This window comes from Zalophus californianus, chromosome 2, assembly GCF_009762305.2.
Source record: "Zalophus californianus isolate mZalCal1 chromosome 2, mZalCal1.pri.v2, whole genome shotgun sequence".
Taxonomy (NCBI): Eukaryota; Metazoa; Chordata; class Mammalia; order Carnivora; family Otariidae; genus Zalophus; species Zalophus californianus.
Window position 1 is genome coordinate 143,176,008 of NC_045596.1, and position 24,987 is coordinate 143,200,994.

The 24,987-nt window shown below is 36.3% G+C and overlaps 1 protein-coding gene across 2 annotated transcripts; it reads right to left on the reverse strand.

Moving 5' to 3' along the window:
• Positions 1 to 1,499: 1,499 nt before the first annotated feature.
• On the reverse strand, positions 1,500 to 23,868 carry CBR4 (carbonyl reductase 4). 2 transcript variants are annotated; one of them, XM_027600341.2, is made up of 5 exons: positions 23,555 to 23,868; positions 21,381 to 21,501; positions 20,517 to 20,653; positions 17,721 to 17,855; positions 1,500 to 2,969 (listed from the first exon to the last, which is right to left on the reverse strand). In XM_027600341.2, exons 1-5 carry the CDS (start codon positions 23,694 to 23,696, stop codon positions 2,791 to 2,793), a joined length of 714 nt encoding a protein of 237 aa, XP_027456142.1. In that variant the 5' UTR covers positions 23,697 to 23,868; the 3' UTR covers positions 1,500 to 2,790. The 2 variants fall into 2 exon arrangements, with proteins under 2 accessions (XP_027456142.1, XP_027456143.1); XM_027600342.2 differs by lacking the exon at positions 17,721 to 17,855.
• Between the last annotated feature and the right edge of the window lie 1,119 nt (positions 23,869 to 24,987).

Genomic DNA, 24,987 nt, shown 5'->3' on the forward strand with positions numbered 1-24,987 from the left:
GTAATGGACTGATGATCTTGAATCAGAAAATCATAGTGGTTTATCAGTGTACTTATGGAGTATATCCAGTGTACTCAGAGTTGAGTAGGCAAAGTGGGGGTATCAAAAGAAGTACCAGATATTTAGCAGGTATTCAACCAATATTTGAGTTCATAAGCTAAGTGAATGAACACAGTATGGTCTCTACCCTCAGGAGCTTACAATGTAGTACAAAGATAAAACAGATATAAAAGAAACTTAATTATTAAATAATCTGAATACAGTTTACCTTGAACAATGCAGGGGGTTAGGGGCACTGATCACCTGCATAAGTCTAAAATCCACCTATTAACTCTGATGCCCAAGAACTTAACCATTAATAGCCTACTGTTGACTACAAGCCTTACCATAATATAAACAGTCAGTGAACACATTTTTTGTAAGCTGTATATATTGTATTCTCACAATCAAGCTAGAGAAAATATTAAGAAAAATCATAACATACATTTTCAATACTGTACCGTAAAATACCCGCATATAAGTGGGCCCACACAGCTCAAACCCATGTTGTTCAAAGGTCAACTGTATGTTTGTCAAGTTGTTAAGAAATCACTGAAGTTCTTGAATGGCTGAACATACACAACAGCTGCCAACTGATTTGAGCAATAGGATTCAAGTATTAAATTGCAAATTCTACCAGGTCAGTGGGAGTAAGTGAATTCACCTGCAGTGGAATAGTGAAGGCTTATTTACCTATTTCAAAATCTCTTCCCATATTCTACTACTTTGATATGGCCTGGGTGAGGGAGGTGTATCAGTTAAAAAGGTTTTATTTCTTAAAGTATAAATATATACACTTAAAGGTTAAACCTATCTGTAGCTTAATGTCACTAATTCAGTGAAATATATTGCTTTCTTCCTAATCACCAAATCACCCTCACTGATGATTTCAGAAGATGAGGTATCTGGAGAAGGAATTCAAACCTGAGGAGGATGTTATGAAGAAATGCAGGTAGCTAAAGGCATGCAGGTAGGCAGCATTAGAAAAATGGCCTACTCTGTCTCCACAGACTCTCCTACCTTAAAAGCATCAGCTACAGCATTTGAAACCACCCCAACTGCTCCATTTCTTTTATGTGCCTGGAACTGTTAATGCCTGATAAATCCTATATATTACCATGCTTGCATTTAGTAAACAGTTTGATTAATAATACTCGTTTTACTCACACTTAAATAACTTTCTCACTTCTTAAATAGACTTCTCTAAGATTTTGAAAATAAATTTAAAAACAAATTTTTTTAAAGATTTTATTTATTTGACAGAGAAAGAGATAGCAAGAGCAGGAACACAAGCAGGGGGAGTGGGAGAGGGAGAAGCAGGCTTCCCGCTGAGCAGGGAGCCCAATGCGGGGCTCGATCCCCAGGACCCTGGGATCATGACCTGAGCCGATGACAGACGCCTAACGATTGAGCCACCCAGGTGCCCTAAAATAATTTTTAAGGAATCAGGAAGCTTGATGTAGAATTTAGATCTGACTTTATTACCTTTTTTTATTTTTATTACCTTTATCACATTGCATTTATTTAGTATATCCTCTTCACACCTTTGCACTGACTTGCAATATAAAATTAAATCTGTTTACATAAAATAATGTTCAGCTCCAATAAAATTGTAAAAAGATTACTTTTTAAAATGCAGTAAACATTTAAAACATTTTGAAATGATAAATAATAAAAATCAACATGAATCCAGTGACATTATCCCCCACATTATGTAAAATATCACATTATTCCCCACAAGAGTTCAATGCAAAAGAGTTCAATGCAAAATAAATGTTGCCTGGTATTTTAGTTTGTGTCGTTACCTCTATTCTCAGGCAGATATTTCCTCTTATAAGTAATGCTTTAACTGTTCCTTATGAAGACATCTTACTCATTGTTACTGCGTATTTATTTATCATTTATGATTGTTCACTAGTAATTAAGTATTTCCAAAGTTTTAGGGTAAAAATCATATTACATTCATTCATACAAAATAATCTTAATTTTTAAAATGTCATTATTTGTTATACTATTTTTAAGTAGTTTGCTAAACTGAGTGTTTTGTGGGTTAAACACACACAAAAAACTACTTCTATTTCCCAAGCTGATAAGAACTCAGCTTATTCCTATTCCAGATATTAAAACCTTAAGGCTTAATCTTCATCATCTTTGAGAATTTCTAAAGAATGGGTCAAGTATACCACACTTGCATTTGTAAATTATTTTGCCCAGCGGCTTAATCAGGAATAATGCACTCAAAGAAACCAGACTCTAAATTCATGCCAAATAAAATAATTTTTTTCAACCTATATAAAAATCGATCTTCTAAGGCATATGGAAAAGGAATACAATGTTTAACCGGCAGGACTGCTCAAGTACTGACAACTAAAATACTCCTTTCTTAGCAATGGCCCAAATGTTAACTTCTAGAGAATTTTGACTGATAGAATAAAATAATTCATGCCAATTAGATCATATAATTTTTGCTACCTTTGAGACAAAATATATAAATTAAAATAGTATCTGTTTATATCACTTGCAAATGTCTATATACTAAAATTGCTACAGCCTATAAGGTACATACCACTTAGAAAACACAAATGGTCACACACTGCTCTTTTCAGGTATATTCATATAAAGATGAAAATCAGTATTTGTAGCATCAATAGGTCTGATGAGCAAATGTCACCCATGTAGGTATGACTGTCAAATCAATAGCCAAAGTGTGCCCTTGATTATAATCACTATTATAACTGAATAATCTGTAAATTATATCATGAGTTGTAATCCCCCATCCACTACCAGAACATGCCCTGTAATATATGGTGATTCTAAAAGAAACACAACCGCATGTGCCACATCAATAGGTTCTCCAAACCTCCCAAGAGGGATATTTTTCTTTAAATGTTCTTCTTTCAAGTCTTTCGTCATATCTGTGTGAACAAATCCTAAAAGAGAAATGTTTATTTAGTTGAAAAGGGTAGACACTAAGCCATCTGCTCAATTTCAAATAAATACAAATTTGCTCCTGAAAATTTGAGATTAACTAACTTGTTTAGGAAATAGAGTTCTGCTAGCAATCAAATAACCAAGTCTACATTTTTATCCAATTTAATTCAATGAACATTTACTGAACACCAAAACATCTGATTCCCAAATATTTGGCCCAACTCCTAGCACAATATTAAGTGGGTAGATACAAACATGAATAAAAATTCCATTCCTTGGGGAACCTGTAGTTTATGGAAGAAACACTCACTTGTCCCCCTAAATATAATAAAATGTCATCTGGTGAATACCCTTATACACAAACTACCCACAAGAAGTAATTTTCACTTCATTGGGGGCAGAGGGGTAATAGGGTTAGAGGGAAGAAAGGTGGTCACATGAACTGATTTGGCAGGTCTGACAAAAATTAGTTTTGTTTGCTATAGCTAAGAGAACTGATGATCAGAAAGACCAGTATTCCCAATATTCATAAGAAAAAAATCTTATGGAATGATCCTATTCTGGTGCAAGTATATACTGAAAATTCAAAATTTAACATGGCATTGGTAAATGAAATGAAGCTTAAAGAGAACATTTTCTAACGTATATGGTTCTGTGGTATAAAGTACCACATAATATATTAAACAACCAATTCTAAATGACTCATATAATAGATATATGCCAAAACTATAAATTTATTAAGAAAATCTAGTGAGATTAGTCTGAGACAAATACATATTACCAATAAAATAGTCAACTTACAAAATCAGTATACTGTACACTACTCAATCATTTAAACTTCTAAAGAGAGCAAATAATCCTCATGAAATAAAAAAGATTTTTTTAATTTTAAGGTCATGAAAAATACATGGACTAAAAGACATGTGAAGTGAAAGATTAATGTGCAACCTCAAGAAAAGTTTTCAAAAAAAAAAAAAGAACAGTTTTCAGACTGGCTTGTACTAAAATTAAATCATTTGTAATTTAAACTGTAAATTAATCTAAAAACACTGCCATCTGAAGTATCAGGATAAATGTGAACTAAATACTCTATAAAGAATTAACCTAAGGTCACTGGTTTATTATGTAATACTATGTTATTATTTAATTTCTCTTTGCCTTAGGTTTCACTTATAAATATTTAAATAGTTTCTTAAAAGTCTTATGAGAAATGTCATAGATTTTTCTATCATGAAGCCTACAACAGGGACAGCTTTCTTAGGGAAAAACTAGAAACAAGCTGAATGTCTTTCAAAAGGGAACTATTTAAAGAAATCATGGTATAGCCACACAGTAGAACAATATGCAGCTATTAAAAATGATGCTATGAAGTACATTTATGTTAAAAAGGTTACAAATGCATTATAACCCCATTAAAAATATATATATATACACACACACAAATGACTAAAACAACCACCAAAATATTAACAGTGACTATCACTAAATACTATTACTACAAGTGATGATTTTTACTTTCTTCTCTGTACTTGTCTGTATTTTCCAAATTGTCTACATGTTATTTTGGTATTCAAATAAATAATTATTGAAAAAGATGCACAGTACTAACTTCAGATTGTCTGAAATGAGGACCTGGAATAAGAAAACAATGTTACATTATTTGTGTGTTTCATTGTGAAATATGACCTCCTCTGCCATTAAATCTTACCACATTTACTTAAAAAGTCCACCCCACTTACTTCAATCCCTTTCATCTTTAAGAACAATGAGATGGCCAGAAGGAATGCAAGAATAAAGAGAAGTACATGCTGCAGATAATAACAACACTGGATGACCAGCCTCTGCAGAATTTCAAGTGAACTGTAAATGCAACCTCATCTACAGTGAAGAGTCATAATAACCAATAGGCAATCCAATTACCTTAAAAAGCACTATCATGGGACTTCCTGATATCCGAAGTTTTATGTCTTTGGACACACTTATTTTCAAAAATACCTCAGAGTATATTAGGGGGGAAAAAAAACTCATCTCACATATTCAAAAAGCTGAATTAATTAAAATTATGAATGTAACATTAAAGATCACATTATCTTCTCAAGGAGTTCATGATACATTTACTTTATTCTAAGGTTGTTTTGAATTCTGGCAAAACTGGCATAAAATATTTCCCAACTCTCAACACCCTCAGCAGAAAATCAATAACGTGTTTTAATCTTAAAGGAAAAAACTCGGGGTGCCTGGGTGGCTCAGTCAGTTGAGTGTTCGACTCTTCATTTCAGTTCAGGTCTTGATCTTGGGGTCGTGGAATCAAGCCCCGCATCAGACTCCTCACTCAGCAGGGAGTCTCCTTGAGATTCTCTCTCTTCCTCTGCTCTTCCCCCAGCTCTTTCTCTCTCTCTCTCTCTCTAAAATAAATAAAACTTTTTTAGAAAAAAATTCAAAAAAACTACAGTAAAAATGTTTTTGCTAGAAAGACCATGTAACGATGAGTTAGCGAATTCCAGGCTCAACTTCCGGTGAACTTTTTTGGTTCTGGGGACTTTTTCTCAAAAGCAGCATTTTGTGATAAAAAGACCACTGGATTAGGACACATTAAACTAGATTCTGGTTCCCTACTCTGCTAATACTATCAAAGCTAAGACCCAAGCAAAGTCATGTACTACCTAAAACTGTATGACTGTTTCTGTATCATAAAATAAGTGAAGTAGATTGAAAATGATGGAGCCCTGAGATGTCTTTTAGCTCTACAAAACTATGATTCGAAGATGAAAAGTATGCCTCATTAAATGACAACTTTCCTTGAAGATTAGGAAAGTGAGCTCCCCTAAAAGAACCTTCAGTTCCTACATTGGTAGCTGGGTGGATAATTAGAATAGCTCCAATTCAGGAAACACTGATGCTAATCTAGGTTTTTATTCATTCTGTGCAGAAAGAAACAGATTTGGGTGGATGTCAGTCCTGGTATGTTTGTCCTTTTGGAGACAAAGAGTAAGGCCACACATCTGGGAGAGGCCATTTGAAGGCATTTCCACCTTGGAAAAAAAAGCAGGTCTAGAACAGAGCATGAGGTACAGAAACGCAAACCTTGGACAGGAAGAGAGATTTAGACAGTGAGACACATTTAAGAACAATTCCACTGAGATGGAAAGAAGTCTTATGCCACATAGGTATAGGCCATGAGGACAGACTATTTTCTTCCAAAGAACAACCAAATAAGCCAGAAACATGGAATAAAGGCTAATACCTTGAAGCTTTTGATAAGGTCTTGTTCAACATTACAGCCTAGATTCAGCCCTGCCATCGTCTGTGTCCATTTTAGGTCAAATTTGAGGAGAGGTATCATCTGAATCCAGCAATGGAATCATGATGTTCAGATACCCACCTCACTTGAAGATTCTCCCTCCACTGCTCAAGCTTGGAAGATAAGGGTGTTATTTCACAAGGGGAAGTCTGCCACAGATTCTCCCCAGGTCTATGAACAGATAATTATAATGACAATCATCATGGGATAGCTGCTAGCCAACCCTGAACGCTAGACAGAAAGACTAAAATGAAGTGGGCATCAGAGGCCAAGTTGAAAGGAAGGGATTAATTCACCAATACTGGCTTTTCTTCTTTGATTATGATGTTTGATATATAGACCAAGAACATACCCAAAGAGGGGTGCCTGGGTGGCTTAGTCGTTAAGCGTCTGCCTTCGGCTCAGGTCATGATCCCAGGGTCCTGGGATCGAGCCTCGCATCGGGCTCCCTGCTCGGCGGGGAGCCTGCTTCTCCCTCTCCCACTCCCCCTGCTTGTGTTCCCTCTCTCGCTTTGTCTGTCTCTATCAAATAAATAAATAAAATCTTTAAAAAAATAAAATAAAATAAAGAAACAGGTCCTGACTTTTAAAAAAAAAAAAAAAAGAACATACCCAAAGACCCAAGAGCAGCTTGGGTCTCAACATTATCAGCAGCTTTTTTTTTTTTAATTAATAGACTTATTTTTAGAGTGGTTTTAGGTTTACAGAAAAACTGAGCATAAAATAGAGGGGGTTCCCATATACTCCCTTATCACATTACCCCTATTTTACCCAATTATTTATAGCTTGCCTTAGGGTGGTACATTTGACGGTCCAATATTGATACGTTATTAAGTAAAGTCCATAGTTTACCTTAGCATTCACCCTTTGGCTGGTATAGTTCTATGTTTTGACAAACATAAAATGTAACATATCCACCACTACAGTATCATACAGAATAAATTTACTGCCCTAAAAATCTATCTGCAGCTTTTAGAAACTCATGTGAATCTTTTTTTTTTAAAGATTTTATTTATTTGAGAGAGAGAGAATGAGAGATAGAGAGCACAAGAGGGAAGAGGGTCAGAGGGAGAAGCAGACTCCCCGCTGAGCAGGGAGCCCGATGTGGGACTCGATCCTGGGACTCCAGGATCATGACCTGAGCCGAAGGCAGTCGCTTAACCAATTGAGCCACACAGGCACCCAAAAAACTCATGTGAATCTTTACCAAATTTATCAGAAATCAGATAAAAAATGTGAAGCTAATCTCGAATGACTCCAGGGCCTACCAAATTTCAATGTCATTTTATGCTATAGCTCATAAACCATGTGATCCCCATTTATAAATATATTGGCAACCCAGGTCACTGCATATAAACAGCCTATTGGATTCTCTATCAGATATCATAGGACCTGAGCAGAGATTTTAGCAGTCCTTAAACATTTCACATACTCATTTTTGTGCTTGTATTGCTCTCCAGTTTGTGCTCTCTCCTTGGCCTAATAGGACTCTCTTCCATATCATTCTGTCACTTTATTTATAAAGTTCTGGAAATTTTGCTCTCCTACTCACTTCACTATGTATGTATTTACAATGTCTTTCAAGCTGGGCTATGAAAATTATAAACTACCAGTAGGTGCCACTGTCCAACAAATGATGTTACTGATCACTTGGACAATTAGAGGTTTCCAACTGGAAACAAACCTTAACCTTAAACCAACAAATAAATAACTGAAATGACATGCACTCAACTTAAAACAAGGATACTTCTACTTTATTTCCACATACATGACAACACACTCAGTATATCTTTTTTAAAAAGGTACAATAGGAGCACCTGGACGGCTCAATCAGTTAAGTGCCCGCCTCTTGGTTTTGGCTCAGGTCATGATCAAGCCGTGTCGGGCTCTGCGGTGGGTGTGGAGTCTGCTTAAGATTCTCTCTCTCCCTTTCCCTCTGCCCCACCCCTACTACTTCCCTCCCTAAAAATAATAATAATAATAATAAATTAAAAGGTACAGATATACTCTTCCACATAAAAGTACATGGTTCTTATTTAATAAGAATTTATATTTGATAAATTCTACAGAAAATGTATTTCTTTTACCCATTTTTTTTTGGCTAGCTATATAAATAGCATTTCACTTCCATATTAATTGATCACTATTTTAGTTTTAAAAGCTTTTATATACAACATAGACCATATATTTAAATAAGACACCAGGGGCGCCCGAGTGGCTCAGTTGGTTAAGCGACTGCCTTCGGCTCAGGTCATGATCCTGGAGTCCTGGGATCGAGTCCCACATCGGGAGTCTGCTTCTCCCTCTGACCCTCTTCCCTCTCGTGCTCTCTATCTCTCATTCTCTCTCTCTCAAATAAATAAATAAAATCTTTAAAAAAATAAAATTATTAAATAAGACACCAGGATTTTAGCCTATCACCAATATTAACATTTATAGGATGTATATTATTTGATACATCTGCTGGCTCAGGTTTTGATTCTCTGGTATAGAGAAAGAACTGAAATAACCCAGACATTTTTTTTTAAAGGAGAACAGGCTGTTGCCAAAAACTAGACCAAAATTTTAACCAGAACAAATTCATATATCTTAATATTGTGTTAGTAAAAGTGTACAGGGAAGCAGTGTGAAAAATCAACTCCGTACCAAATAGCACATAAAAGGACCTAGAATAATACCTGTTTTGAGTAGCTGCCAAGCTTATGCAAACATTTATCAACAATATTTTCTCCAAGTAGTAAACATAAAAGCTCTTCAACTTAAGAAAGGGGGGTGGGGGATGTGGATACTAAGGTACACTACAGAAATAAATGCAATGCTGTACTATTTGTCAAAATTTAAAATGCATATGCCCTTTGAGTCTTGGCAGTTTTGTTCCCAGAATTACATTCATTATACTCATACATATACAAAATAAATTACATACAAGTATTGTCACTGCATTATTAATTGTAATGGCAAAAGATCAGAAGCAATCTAACTGCCCATCAAGAGGCAACAGTTATTAAATCCACTATGGTACACCCATAAGACAGACATTACTGTCTTTTCATTCAGCCATGAAAAGGAATGCAGCAGTCACATAAGACCACATGTTGTCTGATTTGGTTTATATGAACTGTCCCAGAATAGGGGAATCTACAGAGACACAAAGTAGGTTAGTGGTTGCCAGAAGCTGGGGAGATTGGAGGGAAAGGGAGAGTGAATGCTAAAGGCTACAGGTTTCTTTTGGGATGATGAAAATGTTCTAAAATGTATTGTGGTGATGATAGAACAATTCTGTAACTATACTAAAACTACTGAATTGTATACTTTAAATGGGTGAATTGTATGATATGTGAGTTGTATTTCCATAAAGCTGTTATTTTAAAAAGTAAAGTAGTTCTATGTGGAATAATATGGAATCAACTCCAAAAAACTGTATTATGAATAAAGATACAGAACACTGAATAGTATGATACAACTTGTTTTCTTTTTACATATACATTTATACATTCATATAAATAAACACAGATGTATATTTATATATTATATGCATACACACACACATTTTATTGGCTTGTATATGAAATACCAAAGACACTAATTAACAGTAATTGCTTTGGAGTAAAGAAACTAGATGATTAAGGGAGAGAAGACTCACTTTTCAATCTATGCCTTTTTGTACTTCTGAATTTAGTACTGTGTTTGAACTATCTATTGGGAACACATTTTTTTAAAGTAATGTATCCATTATAGTTTCAATTTCTTAAAGGTTATTGTATTATTTATTTATTTATTTATTTGAATGAGAAAGAGAGAGAGAAGGACCAGGGGTAGGGGCAGAGGGAGAGGGAAAAGCAGACTCCCCGCTAAGCAGGGAGCCCGATGTGGGGCTCGGCCTGGGATCATGACCTGAGCCAAAGGCAGATGCTTAACCGACTGAGCCACCCAAGCACCACTACAGTTTCAATTTATCAAATATTCTGTTTCTCATATTCAGTATTTCCTAATCAGTAAAATTTATCCATGATGCGAAATTTATTTTATATTTGAATACTAAAGCTTAGTAACTAATTGAACTTTAAAAAGTCAGTAACATTAGGCAGTGAATAATAGCCTAATTTATTATTTTCCCCATTTCTTGATTTTCCTGTTATGATTTGCTTAACTGTTTTCCTTAACTGGAAACTCCATTTGAAGGTGACCAGGAAAACTGACATAAGAAGAAACGTTAATTCTGAGGCTTGTCGGTTCTAATTAAAAGATCTGGTGATGAAACTGTTTGAAATTACTACCAAAAATAAATAATCCATACAATCAATTAATTCTTCTATTTCAACCTGCACTTTGCTTCTGACCAATAAAGCATATTCATACTATGAATCCTGCTAAATATATATGGCCAATAATAAAGGTCACCCTATGAAACGACCACATTTTTAGCAATTTTTTTCCTGTAATACAAATTGTACTGGAAAGTAAGATCTTTAAGAAAGGCTATACAACCACACTTCCATTAACACTCCTAAAACTTCCCTTTGTATACAAACTGGATTCCCCACTATTTAGCCTGTTGCCTTGACAACTGATTCACTCTGACAAAATTAAACATTCCTTCTTCAGTGTTTCCATAACATCATATATGTTCCTCTACTTTACATCCATCATACAGCATTGTAATTATTTTATATGTCTTTCTCACTGTATTTAGCTCCTTGTAGCAGAATATCTTATGCATTTTTTATAATTTTGGAACCCTTGCATATAGGAGAGAGTCCAGAAAATCTGCTGAGTTATTATGAGTTAGAAACATGTGCATTACCCTTAAATCATCTAGCTTTTAAATCATGAACTAGAATTAACTCTTCATCACCCACACTACTGCAATCCCTTAACAGAGGGAAGCAAATACATAAAGCCCCAAATCACAAATAATCTATTCTATATATGGCTAAACTAGGGTAACATTAAAATCAGTCAGGTTGCATAAGCATACACAAACAGAAAGCACTGTCAAAAGGACAGTACAAGTTTTGGATTATTTTTTCTTTTTTTTTTTTTTTTTTCTCTCTAAAATGGTTTTATCTAAACCAGAGTCATTTATCAAGTGTTCATGGATTTGGAATGCTTGAATTTAGTCAGTCTCTGTGACTGAACAATTAACTGAGATGAAGACACATAACAGAGCACAAAGGTTATCAGGACATTTTGACATTTCCCTAATCCCTGCTAGTTTAGCATCACTGCCAAATAAAAGACCAATCCCAGGGGTGCCTGGGTGGCTTAGTCAGTTAAGCGTCTACCTGCAGCTCAGGTCATGATCCCAGAGTCCTGGAATCAAGCCCCACATCGGGCTCCCCGCTCAGTAGGGAGTCTCCTCTCTCTCTCCCCCTGCTGGTGCTCTCTCTTTCAAATAAACCAACCAACCAACCAACAAAGCAATCCCAGCACGCAAGCTGGAACCATCAGTGACTTGAAATGGAAAGGTGGCATAGGTCTACGCCAGCCGACTCTTACAAATAACCAATGAACCAAAAGGTCTTTTCTGTAGAGATAATCAATTCTTCAATACCTACAGTAGAGTAGGACAAAGATTCCATGGCTAACTGGCAGAGGTATATGAAAACAATCATTTCATTCAAAAATCAAGTAAATACCTAACCCAAATTTTTATCACACCAAAGAGTGATACTATAGATATGAGTTTTAGCACATTTTTATCACCCTCTTAACTAGTCCAGGTTTTGTGTATGTTTTTGGTTTTTTTTTTTAATATCCATTTGGTCCAAAGACAGTTTCTACTTTTTATAATGCCATGATCTCATGTCTTTGATAAGTTAAACTTTTGTTTATACTACCTACATTCTGCTGAACTGATGAATCACAAAGAACTCTAATTTCCAGATAAATGATTTTTGATGTTATTGTGGGACTTCTAGAGATTTTTTAAATATTGAACTATAATGTTTTCTTAAAACTAGAATCTACTTTGTCACATGGTCTGCTTGTAAATCTGTGGAATCCCAGATACTTGAGGCAGCATACATTTCATTTTGTATTTCTAACTGGATTAGTACTAATTTTATACATGTTTAACTGATCTGTATACTTTGGAATGTCACTTGGATAAGGTTTCTAACTAATCTGAAAGTCACTGCAATTAATACTTGCACATTTGACATTTCTGGCCCTATTTTGGCTGAAGAATGATGTACAGTTATGAATATTTTGCATTTCATGAGGAAAACTTAATATGTTTTTATGTAGGTATTTTAAAGAAATTTTACCTGCTTTTATATCCTGTGAACTAAACACACTGCATAGCACTGAGTCTTCTGATAGACGCCTATATGCTGCACTGTTTCAGTCACTTCTAGGAGGTCCCATAACGTTTGTAGATCATAACAGAGAAGCATCTAAAACATGGCCCCTTTCTCGCCTAGGTGGCTCAGTCAGTTAAACATCCAACTCTTGATTTCAGCTTAGGTCATGATCTCACGGTCATGAGATTGAGCCCCACATCAGACTCCACACTCAGCGGGCAGTCTGGTTCTCTTCCTCTCCTACTCCTCCCTCTGCGCACGCTCACTCTCTCTATATAAATAAATTAATTTAAAAAACATTTAAAAAGAAAATAAAAAATAAAACATGGCCCCTTTCTCAAACTGAGCAACAACCTTTTCAAGACAAGCTTTGGCAAAAGTTTTCCCTTATAATTCTGTATTCTTATTTTGGTCTAAGTAGAAGTTGGTTTTATAACTGTCTTGAAGATTGTATCAACACACTCACACTTCATCCTATTTTCCTCTGTCCTACAGATTACTTAGCACACTGTGAAAACGTAAGTTGAAGAAGGAAATTCTAAGAGTTAGTGACTTGTAGAATGCTTTGTGTTCATGAGTACAGACAACAACTGAGTGGAACAGAACTTGTTTAAAATTTAAGGCAATTAATTTGGGGTTTTTTGTTTTTTAAAGATTTTATTTATTTGACAGAGAGAGAGAGAGAGCAAGAGAGGGAACATAAGCAGGGGGAGTGGGAGAGGGAGAAGCAGGCCTCCCGCCGAGCAGGGAGCCCGATGTGGGGCTCAATCCCAGGACCCTGAGATCATGACCCAAACTGAAGGCAGTCGCTTAACCGACTGAGTCACCCAGGTGCCCCAAGGCAATTAATTTGAAGACCAACAAACCAGCTGTAAGTTGTATATTTGAATTTACTTTAAAAGCCTTAGCATAAGTTAATTGGAAAATTTCTTTAGCCTTTAGCAAGCTACACTGTAATTCCAATCATTGTTTTAATATTTTCCAATTATCTATAACTGACAGATCAAGTTCATTGGTTTTGCATCCCATTTAATCCATCAGTGTTTTCAAGCCACGAGGAATGCCCAAAGTAAGCACAATAAAAGGACACATGCACAATAATATCCTACTTGTCTTCTTGAGAAGTCTCTGATTTCTGTGCACTTAGCTCAAATCAAACTTGCTTTGTACTACAAGTGAATTGCATCTCTACTAGCTTGGTTTTTCCTACATCTTTAACAAGAAGTGTTCCTCATAGATTTCCTCCAGGAAGCTAGCTCTACTATAAGCTTCCCACTGTGACTTTGTTACTATTTTGAAAATTATTAAATTATTAAAAATTATTAAACAGCCACATCTATTAAACAGTCATCTTCATCATTGGCCACTCCAACATATGTCTGGTTTTAGAAACCTTAGTTTCTCTAAGCAGTGCTTCATGCATATATAATAGTACTTTCTGGTGTCAGAGTATTCAGTCTTATTTCTGTTATCACGTCCTCCACTTTCTTCCTCCCATGCCATCACACAATGAGCGTCAAAGCACCCATCCATTCGTTAAAGAGACAACTACAGATAAAATCACTGTTAAAATATTGCTACTTCATAGACTGATTTCTAAAAAGGTGTTTCTTCCTCCTGAGTCTGTGAAATTTTATCCTTCAAATTTTTCTTTGTGTTGAAATTCTAACATGAATCCTGGATAGCTCTCTAGGGTACAATAAGGTCCAGAGAAAGGCATCTTGTCTATTTTGAAAACAAACATGTGACCCCTGGCAATTCTTTTTCTAAATACCGACTTTCTGGAGAAATCAGTATGTCAGTTATTGTACATGACTGGTTGGTGAAATGTGCAAATGACATCACATATGCAGCCTTGTTTGATCATTTCCTCTGGTCTATACTGTTATTAAAAGCATACTATATTATAGGCCTATTCAAATATTTTTAAATATAGAGAAGTATTGTTTCCATAAGATAAATATATTTATATAATATACGCATTACTTTGAAAACTCTGCTTTGACACTGACAAAGTCTAAATTAATTAGCAAATGTATCCCAGTGAGCAATAAATCAATGGAACATTCCAAGAAGAGAGAAGGACACTTAAAACGGAAATAGTTCTCCAGAAGTATACAATTTGGAGTTCAACTAGTGGATATGTTACCAATATCCAACCCTCCAACCTAATTTGAAATTCTTACATTCAACTTTTAAGAGTTCTTAATTTATAACTGATATTTAAATGAGAAGTTTCTCTTGTGGTTTCAGTTTGAGAGTAATCATTTACTAGAAAATGCAATGTGGGGGTCCCTGGCTGGCTCAGTTGGTTAACTTGATTTTGGCACAGGTCATGATCTCAGGGTCATGAGATCAAGCCCCACATCAGGCTCCACATTGGGTGTGAAGCCTGCTTAAGATTCTCTCTCTCCCTCACTCCCCATCTCTCTAAAATAAAAAAATAAAAAATGCAATGTGGTTTATGCAAGCAAAACAGCCTGGTATTACTCTTGGCCTCCTCCTTGAGGGTAGTGCAGAGACTGGCAGTGTAGACAGGTGTAGCCACTCAAGTCCTGTCAAGACATAGTCATGCCCTCACATATTTCACTACTCAAGAATTTAGTAACAGTGAAAATTCCATGTTCCTATTCTGATACTCAGAAATGCCTGATGATGCTGATGTACTTACAAACACAGGAACAATCTCTGCTATTATTGCACAAAGCCATAGGAGTACATTAATATTTAAAAAGAAAAAAGTAAAACTGTCACTATTTGCAAATGACATACCATATATACACACACGTATACATACACACACACACATATACATATATGTATCACCCTAAAGAGTCCACCAAAAACCTACTAACAGTAATAAATGAATTCAGTAAAGTTGCAGGATATGAATATAGAAATCTGTTGCATTTCAACAGACTAATAATGAACTAGAAGAAAGAAAAATGAAAAAACAATCCCATTTACAATTACACCAAAAAGGATAAAATACTTAGGAATAAACTTAACCAAGGAGGTGAAAGACCTATACTCTGAACCCTATAAGACACTGATGAAGAAACTGAAGATGACACAAAAAATGGAAAGATATTCCATGCTGTGGATTAGAAGAACTGTTCAAATATCCACACTATCCACAGTAATCCCTATCAAAATACTAAATAGTAATTTTTCACAGAACTGAAACAAAAAATCCTAAAATTTATATGGACTCACAAAAGACCCCAAATAGCCAAAACTATCTATCTATCTATCTATCTATCTATCTATCTATTATTTAAGTAATCTCTGCACCCAATGTGGGGCCTGAACTCATGACCCCACGATCAAGAGTCACACACTCTACCAGCTGAGCCAGGCCAGGCACCCCTAGCCAAGACAATCTTGAGAAAGAAGAACGAAGCTGGAGGTATCACAATGCCAGATTTCACACTCTATCATAAAGCTACAGTAATCAAAGCAGTATGGTACTGGCACAAAAACAGACATGTATATCAATGGAACAGAATGGAGAGCCCAGAAATAAATCCACTCTTACATGGTCAATTAATCTATGACAAAGGTGACAAGAATATACAATGAAGAAAAGACAGTCTCTCCAATAAATCATGTTAAGAAAACTGGACAGCAAAAGAATGAAACTGGCCTGCTTTCTTACATCATACATAAAAATAAACTAAAAATGGATTAAAGATGTACATGTGTATTCTGAAACCATAAAACTCTTAAAAGAAAACACAGACAATAATATCTTGGACATTAGTCTTAGAAATATATTTCTGGATCTACCTCCTCAGGCAAGGAAAACAAAAGCAAAAAGAAAAATTATTAGGATTACTTCAAACTAAAAAGCTTCTGCACAGGGAAAAAAAAAAAAACAAACCAAAGGCAATCTACTGAATGGGAGAAGATATTTACAAACGATACATCCAATAAGGAGTTAATATCCAAAATATATAAAGAACTTACACAACACCAAAAAACCCAAATAATCCCATTAAAAAATAGGCAAAAGACCTAAAATCAGTATTTTTCCAAAGAAGACATACAGATGGCCAATAGATACATAAAAAGATACTCAACATCAATAATCATTGAGGAAATGCAAATTAAAATGACAATGAGATAGCACCTTACACCTGTCAGAAGGACTAGAGTCAAGAAGACAAGAAATAACAAGTGTTAGCAAGAATGTGAAGAAAAGGAAACCCTTGGGCACCATTGGTGGGAAGGCAAACTGGCACAGCCACTATGGAAAACAGTACAGAGGATCCTCAATAAATTAAAAATAGAAATACCATATGACCCAGTAACTCTACTTCTAGATATCTGTACAGAGAAAACAAAAATACTAATTCATAAAATATATGCCCCATGTTTAACACAGTATTATTTACAATAGCCAAGAAATGGAAGTAACCTAAATGTGCATCCATAATAGATGAATAGATAGAGATGATATATACACACAATGGAATATTACTCAACCATAAAAAAGAATGAAATCTTCTTGCCACTAAGCGGTAAGTATTATGCTAAGTAAATAAGAGAGTGAAAAAGACAAATAACATGAGTTCACTTGTACATGGAATCTTAAAAACGAACCAACAAAAACAGAAACTGACTCAGGGCGCCTGGGTGGCTCAGGCGTTAATCGTCTGCCCTCGGCTCAAGTCACGATCCCATTGTCCTGGGATCGAGTCCCGCATCGGGCTCTCTGCTCAGCGGGAAGCCTGCTTCTCCTCTCCCACTCCCCCTGCTTGTGTTCCCTCTCTCACTGTGTCTCTCTCTGTCAAATAAATAAACAAAATCTTTAAAAAAAAAAAAGCAGAAACAGACTCATAAATACAGAGAACTAATGGTTGCCAGAAGTGAGAGGGATGGAGGGATAGGCAAAATAGGTGAAGATTAAGAGGTACAAGCTTCCAATCATAAATAAGTCGCAGGGATCGAAAATACAGCATACGGGATACAGTCAGTAATATTGTAATAACTTTATACAGTGACAGATGGTAGCTATATCTATCATGGTAAACGTTTCGTAATATATGTAATTTTTCAATCACTATATTGTACACCTGAAACAACATAATATTGTATGTCAACTATACTCCAATTTTTAAAAAAAGAAAGTTTTCACTGACCTGGTGCGACTACATTCACTCTAATTTTCTTTCTTGCTACTTCTTTAGCAAGAGCACGTGAAAATCCAACTACTCCTCCTTTACCTGCACTGTACACAGACTGGCCAGAATTGCCTTTTAAACCAATAATACTTCCTAGAAAAAATAAAACAAAAGTAAATTCAAACCAACTAATGGGTTATTTGAATATTTAGATAATTTACAGTAAACAAACAAGGCACAAACCATTTTACCTTGTTCTTTACTAAAATTGGGAATTCTAACCATTATCATTTCAGTAGTAAGACTTAGGGTCTGAGTCTGCTCCAGAAACAAACAAAAAACAGGTTCTGAAAGAAGCTTATGTAAAACCTCAAATGTCAGGCAGGGGCTTGAGAACTGATCCATTAAATGAAAGAAACCCACTCTCTGAGTTTGTCAGACATGGTTAAAGTCCTATAGTATTTATAAAGTCTTCCAGTAGGAAGAGATTAAAACCAGAAAAAGTCAGATAAACGCTGATTAATTTTATGGTTCTACAACACAGAGATGAGGAGGTATTTATTTCCACCTAAAAAAATAGTTCATCTGAAGACAAATCTCACTAAATTTGAACTACCATCAGTCAAAATTAACAAAGGTTCAATTATAAACTTTTTGTAAAACTGCAATTTAGTTACCTTCAATGATGTATCATAACTTGTATTGACCACTAAAGATTCTTGGGTGGTCTCATTTATATGAATATGAAAGAATAATTTCTAATTCAAATATCAACTGTATGCAAACAAATTCTTGCAAAACGGAAATGGGGAAGTGATTTTCTGCACCAGTGATCTGTACTTATGATATAAAAATTAATCAAGAACTTCACAAAACCTTTGAAAAAGTAATTTTATTTTAGGAAAACATCCCAAACACTTTTTATATTATAATCAAGTCCAATATTAAAATATCTGCCTTATATATGAAATGCCAGTGAATGACAGAGGAAGAGAACTGTGAAGCACAGAGAGAGAAAAGAAACATCAGACAGAGGAAACGCAGATAGACAAAAAAAGGGTATCAGGGAGAAAGAAATCCAGAGAGACACAAAAAAGAAAGAAAAATATGGGCATGGAAGGCCAAATAGGAAGCTTTAGTTCATGCCACACACTATTGTCCATCTAGTCAATAACTGTTAACTTCTGAAATAATCAATGAACTTTCTAGCAGTTTAAAGTAGTCCTTTCTGTAAAAAGATTCTCTGATTTTTATTTTTATTTACTTTTAGCACAATTCTAAAAGCTTTGCATGTACACAAAGGACTGACGTGGGTTTTTAAATATATCTAAAAAGGGGATATTTTAGAGTTAAACAAATATACCCACATTATCGGGTGGTCTACAGAGGCCAGTATACCAGCTTCTGAGAATCCAAAATCATTACCTGGCTGTGTTAGAAGGCAAAGGTCGACTAATCTTTTACTTTTTTTTTTTAAGATTTTATTTATTTATTTGACAGAGAAAGAGTTAGTGAGACCAAAAACACAAGCAGCAGGTGTGGGAGAGGGAGAAGCAGGCTTCCCGCGGACCAGGGAGCCTGATGCGGGGCAATCCCAAGACCCTGGGATCATGACCTGAGCCAAAAGCAGACGCTTAATGACTGAGCCACCCAGGTGCCCCTAATCTTTTACTTTTTAATCATTTACTAATCTTTTTTTAAGAAAACTCATTTCTTACATTTTTAAGAGTAAATGTCAAAAATGTTCTAATTCTTATGAGCACAGTATTCTTTTGTCATTTTCAGAAGAGAAAAACCCTACATTTTGGCTTGGAAAGCCATTTCCTGTATTAAAAACAACAGGGTCCAAAAAAAAAAAACAGGGTCATTTAATAGAGCAGCAATCCCCTTGTGTGGCTTTTTAAGATATTACCATTTAAAATTAAAAGACAGATGATATGCTATTTTCAAATTACCAAACTGAAATAGAATTGTAAGTCATTTTGCATTTTAACGTCTATAAGCACATAGCACATGGTTTATCTGCCCCATGAGTCAGATGAACTGAAGACTAGGGGTTACTTACATTCATTCTAAAAAATTGAAAAGATTATTCCCTTAAGAAAATTTCCTCCTAAACCTCTGTACTAGATTTATTAGAGACACATGCAACAGCTGTAGAGATCATTTTTTAGTCCCCACCAAAAATTTTTCAATTCCTTATCCATATTTTTTTTTTAAGATTTTATTTATTTATTTGACAGAGAGAGACACAGCGAGAGAGGGAACACAAGCAGGGAGACTGGGAGAGGGAGAAGCAGGCTTCCCACCAAGCAGGGAGCCCAATGTGGGGCTCGATCCCAGGACCCTGGCATCATGACCTGAGCTGAAGGCAGACACCTAACGACTGAGCCACCCAGGTACCCCCTTATCCGTATTTTAAATATCAGGTTTCACATGCAAATCAGGATGTCCAATTTCTCTTAAAATGTCAAATGGCTGGCAAAATGGAGACCAGATCTGTGCACAGCAGCGATCCACTGGATCCAAGTGGTGGCTGCCACTCCACATGGCTTCTGGATACCAAAGCTAGGCATCATTTGTCATATATCAAATTTTTCTAATACCTGATGGTATCATTCAATTAACATCTGCTTGACCACTAGAGAGATGTGAATTTGTGATTCCTATTTTACCCAGTAATTGGTTAATCAAGTCGTTTTTCCATTTAGTAAAAAGGCCCATTTCATTTGTTTCACACGTGAATAAACTCTAAATTAGTCAATTAAATATTTTTATGGCACTATAAGTCTAATTTCACAGGTGAAGACTCACCTACATTAACAATAGACCCTCTCTGCTGTTGAATCATAGTCTTCAAGGCAACTTTACAAGTCAGCATGGAACCCAAGAGGTTAGTATGAAGCTGAGATATCATATCTTCAGTTTTTGTTCTTACTAAAAGGCTATCCCTACAAAAAAACAAAACAAAAAACAGTAGCATATAAATAAAAAATGGGATAAAAACAAATTCAAAAAGTCAAGAAATATATAACATTTTAACTGAAAATAGAGGATTAGGAATATAGGTGAGCTAGAATACCTAGAGAGTCCCATTTTAAACTTGATTTGAGGGGCATTAAAATAACTGATAAACGAGAACAGATATACCCAGAAGCAGGGTTCAGGGGCAAATATTCCTAACTGCTAAAAGTAATGCCATGCAGCCAAAATAGCTTGAATGAACTGAGCAACTGCCATTATACAGTAAGCCCCGTTTAGCAAGAAAATATACTATTCTAAATATTATCCTAAATTCATCTTTTAAAAAGACAAGAATACCTACTCTAATACCATTAAGTTCATGAACTTATACAATGGTGACAGAAGTCAGAATAGTGGTTACCTATAAGGTAGTATTCACTGGGAAGAAACTGAAGAGAGCCTTCTGGAGTGCTAGAAAAGTTCTATAGCTCAATATGGGTGTACTGCAATGTTAAAATTGATCGAACTGTACCCTTACTGATATCTCAATATAAAAGAAAAGAATGTATAGATAGATCAAATTTTAAAATACATGTTTTTAAAATACATATTTTCTTCCAATTAGAGGTACAGCACGTTAATATATTTACTCATACCAATCAAAAATACATTAGAAAAAAAAATACAGGAAATGTACTTAAATTTATGACCAACCTGTTAATTCCAGCTGCGTTTACCAAGAAATTAACTCGACCTAAATTTTTTTCCATCTCTTCAAATGTATTTTGAACATCACGCTCTTTGGCAACATCACAGCTAAATGCTAAATGATCTCCTATACAACAAAGTTAATTAGCATTACTTATAAATTATAACTTCAATTTAAAACTTATTCAATACACATTTGTTAAGCATCTACTATGAGCTAAGCCTGTGATTACTGGAACCTAGAGATTAAAGATGATTATGTCACGGATTCCTGCTTTCAAGTTCAGTCCAATAAAACTGAGATGGGGGTGGATGGGGAGTAAGAAGTAAAGTAATACTACAGAATTAAATCTTAAAACTTTTTTTAATCAAGAAAAAATGGGAGAAAGGCCTTTTTGTGTTCATAAGGCTTTGTAAGATTCATCTAACATTTCTGGTTTTGACAGTGACCCCATGCTACTGAATTCAACAGTGTTCTGGGTTTTATATTTTTTTTGAAATTTATGTCTAATTCTGTTAGGTTTTTGTTAAATTGGTTTCCTAGTCCTGAGAATAAACCCTAAGGATCTTGTACTTTTTTTTTTTAACTATGGCACATATATTACAATAACTATTATTCAAGCCTGACCATTACAAAGCAGGAAGCTATAAAAAGAAAAAATGCCAAAACTAAAAAACACACACAAAAAACTTTTTACTAAAAACTGTTACTTCCCCTTTTTAAAATGCCCACTTTGTAAAGATGTTTAAATACCAAACGAATACACGTCAAAAAAAGCATTTTCCATTCAGTAATATATCATTTTAATACTCTAAATGTAGATTTTTTTTGAAAACTAAACAATTGCTTATTTTCTGGCAGACCTCACCTAGTAGTTAACACTAAAATTACACCCTCATTACTTTGGAAACAGTAAGCTTTCTGGGAAGTCACACTTTGTAGGTCAAAACCAATTGCTTATGGAACACATAATTCAAGGAAACAAAAGGCCCAGAAGACTCCTCTGTGACCCAATGTCAGCTTTCATCTGAAAACTTGTTGGGTTCACAATAACCCTCGAAGCTCAACCAAAAGTTTCAATCTACTCCAGCAAACACTAATGGCTAGGGATGACCCCCATAAGGAAAATCACTTTCTCACTCCTTTGTGACAGTAACATAATCGAAGTGAATAGGAGCAGGAAGAAGCAGTCACTAAAATTCTCCCTGCTCTGTAACTCGTTTCTCTCTAAACAGAGTCTAATATTTTCCCAACCCATGTGCACAATTAGAGTGAACCAATAAGTAACGTTAAAGGATACAGCCTCCAAATGCATCCCCAGCCTCTTCCCAATTCTCCCCCATAATGAAGTGCATTTGTGCCTTTCAGGAACTAAACTGCCGCGTCTCGGCATTTTTCGTTCATCCTAATTCTCCCTACCATCAAGGGACTTAAATTTGCAAAATAATGCAAAACAATTACTAATCCATTATTAATAAACAAAAAAAATGGATTTTAAGTGCAGTAAAAAGGAATGTGAAAATCTCGATTCTCCATTTGTAGAAGCCACCAAAACAATTTAATAACCTATTAAGTGGTAATGGATGTAGGAGAGCCAAAACAAGAGTATCTCAAAACCGGCTGGTACTCAAAAGAGTTTGTCTATGAAACACGGCTTTGTGCATTCGCACAGGGGCCAAAACAGCCCTCAAGAAAACTACAGCGAGCCTTTCAAGCCTGACACGCCTACTCTTCCTGCTTTTCCGCCCAGCCCCGTCTCCGGGCGGCGCCCCGGGACCTCGCGGCACAAGGGAACCCTTTACCCTGCATAAAAAATTAACTGTTGTCTCCCTCCTTCCAGACACCAAAACAAAACAGCGCAGCATCGTTAGCACTAGCCTCCGGGGTGGGTGCTTAATTAATGGGGCCTCACAAGACTGCTAAGACTCAAAGAAAACCCCAAGTGTTCAGCTCTTGGCGGCAGGCAGCGTGGCAGGGGATACTCTGCGGGGAACCGGGTGTTAAGGGGTTATCTGCCCAAACTGTGTCCACACTCAGGACAGGGTGCTCCTAAACACGGGTAGCTTAATTGCTAAACCTCAGAGCCGTAAATGCCAGACCCTCTCGTTTTCAAACGAAGAAACTTCAGGCTTTCAAGACTGCAGCCACACAACTTGGACGACTCCAGTTCGGTACCTACCGCCGAGCTCACCGGCGGCGGCTTTGGCCATTTCCAGATTTCTGGCGATGATGGCCAGTCGGTAGCCTTTTGGGGCCATTAACTGGGCCACTGCCCTCCCAATGCCCCGAGAGCCTCCGAAAACAGCACAGACTTTGTCCATTTTGGCCCGGGGAGTCGCAAACTCGGAGGAAAGAGGGCTAGGAGTGGCGGCTCCTTTCCAGATTCTCTCTGGCTTTTAAACCACAGTCTCCTAAAAAAAAAAACAAACAAAACAAAAAAAAAACGCAAACCCCCGCAAAAAAAAGAGAGAGAAAGAGAAAGAAAGCAAGCACCGCAACCTTCTGCCGCCGCACTGAGGCCACCCAGTAGGCGGGGAGGAGGCGCGAAGAGTACGACGTCTACGCAACGACGTCAGCGCGCACAGACTACCAGGCCCAGCGCCTTACGGGAGACGCGGGCGTAAAAGAGCCCGGGCGGCCGAGGACTGGCCTGGAAGGGCTGCGCTGCATGCTGGGACTTGTAGTCTTCACGCGGGAGAGGAAGCGGCGTAGGCTCACTGCTCAGTGGGAAATGTCCTCAAGGAAATGAAGGGGGGGGCAGGGTGACCTCCATACTCCTTGGGACGTGAGAGTCAGAATTAGAGTTCAGATGACCTACCATTCCAGTGTCCCTGGAACTAATGGGGTTAAGACGCTGGACTTAACGTTTTAAAAATCGTAACAGTCCCGTCAACCGAGATAAATTGATTATGGTAGTTAAAACCCAGAATACACATTATTCAGAGTTCCATTGTCTGCCTTTCATCCAGGAATTGTTTTTTTGGCTAAAGACTAAATGCCCTGCCTATTGAAGAAGTGATCCCCAAGTACCAGACTCACGCAAAAGCTATCCTACCTGTCCCTCCCCCAAGTTGCAACAGAAATAGACCTCCCCCATCTGGATATTACCATTCATCCCAAGTGTGTTGCAAAGGCAGCTGCCTATCAAGAACACCATATGTAACAGGAACTCAAGAAACGTTAGTTGAGTGAATTGTCTTGCAGGATCGATGAAACAAGCATGGCTGCTGCAAACAAAAACAGGTTCCTACAAGTCTAAAGAGAACGTGCTCAGTGTTCTGAGAGTTAATAAGCTAAAAGTTGAGCATTTGTTAACAAGGATACTGTTAAAAGGAAGCATTTCTTGGTAGAGTATCACTGCATTAGATGATTCAAAAAAGTAGAAGTTTCATGGGTCCTGCTACTAAAAAATATACAACCTGGGACAACAGGACCAATACACACAAACACTAACAAGTAGTCGGAAACCCTAAAGTGAAAAATGATATTAACACAAGAGCTTAGAGAAAAGGGAGGGAGGTCAATGAAAAAAATACAAGAGTGCTTAGAAAAGCTGGATTGGAGGACTGGATGTAAAAGGAGAAGAGGAAGGAAGGAAGGAAAGGAAGGAAG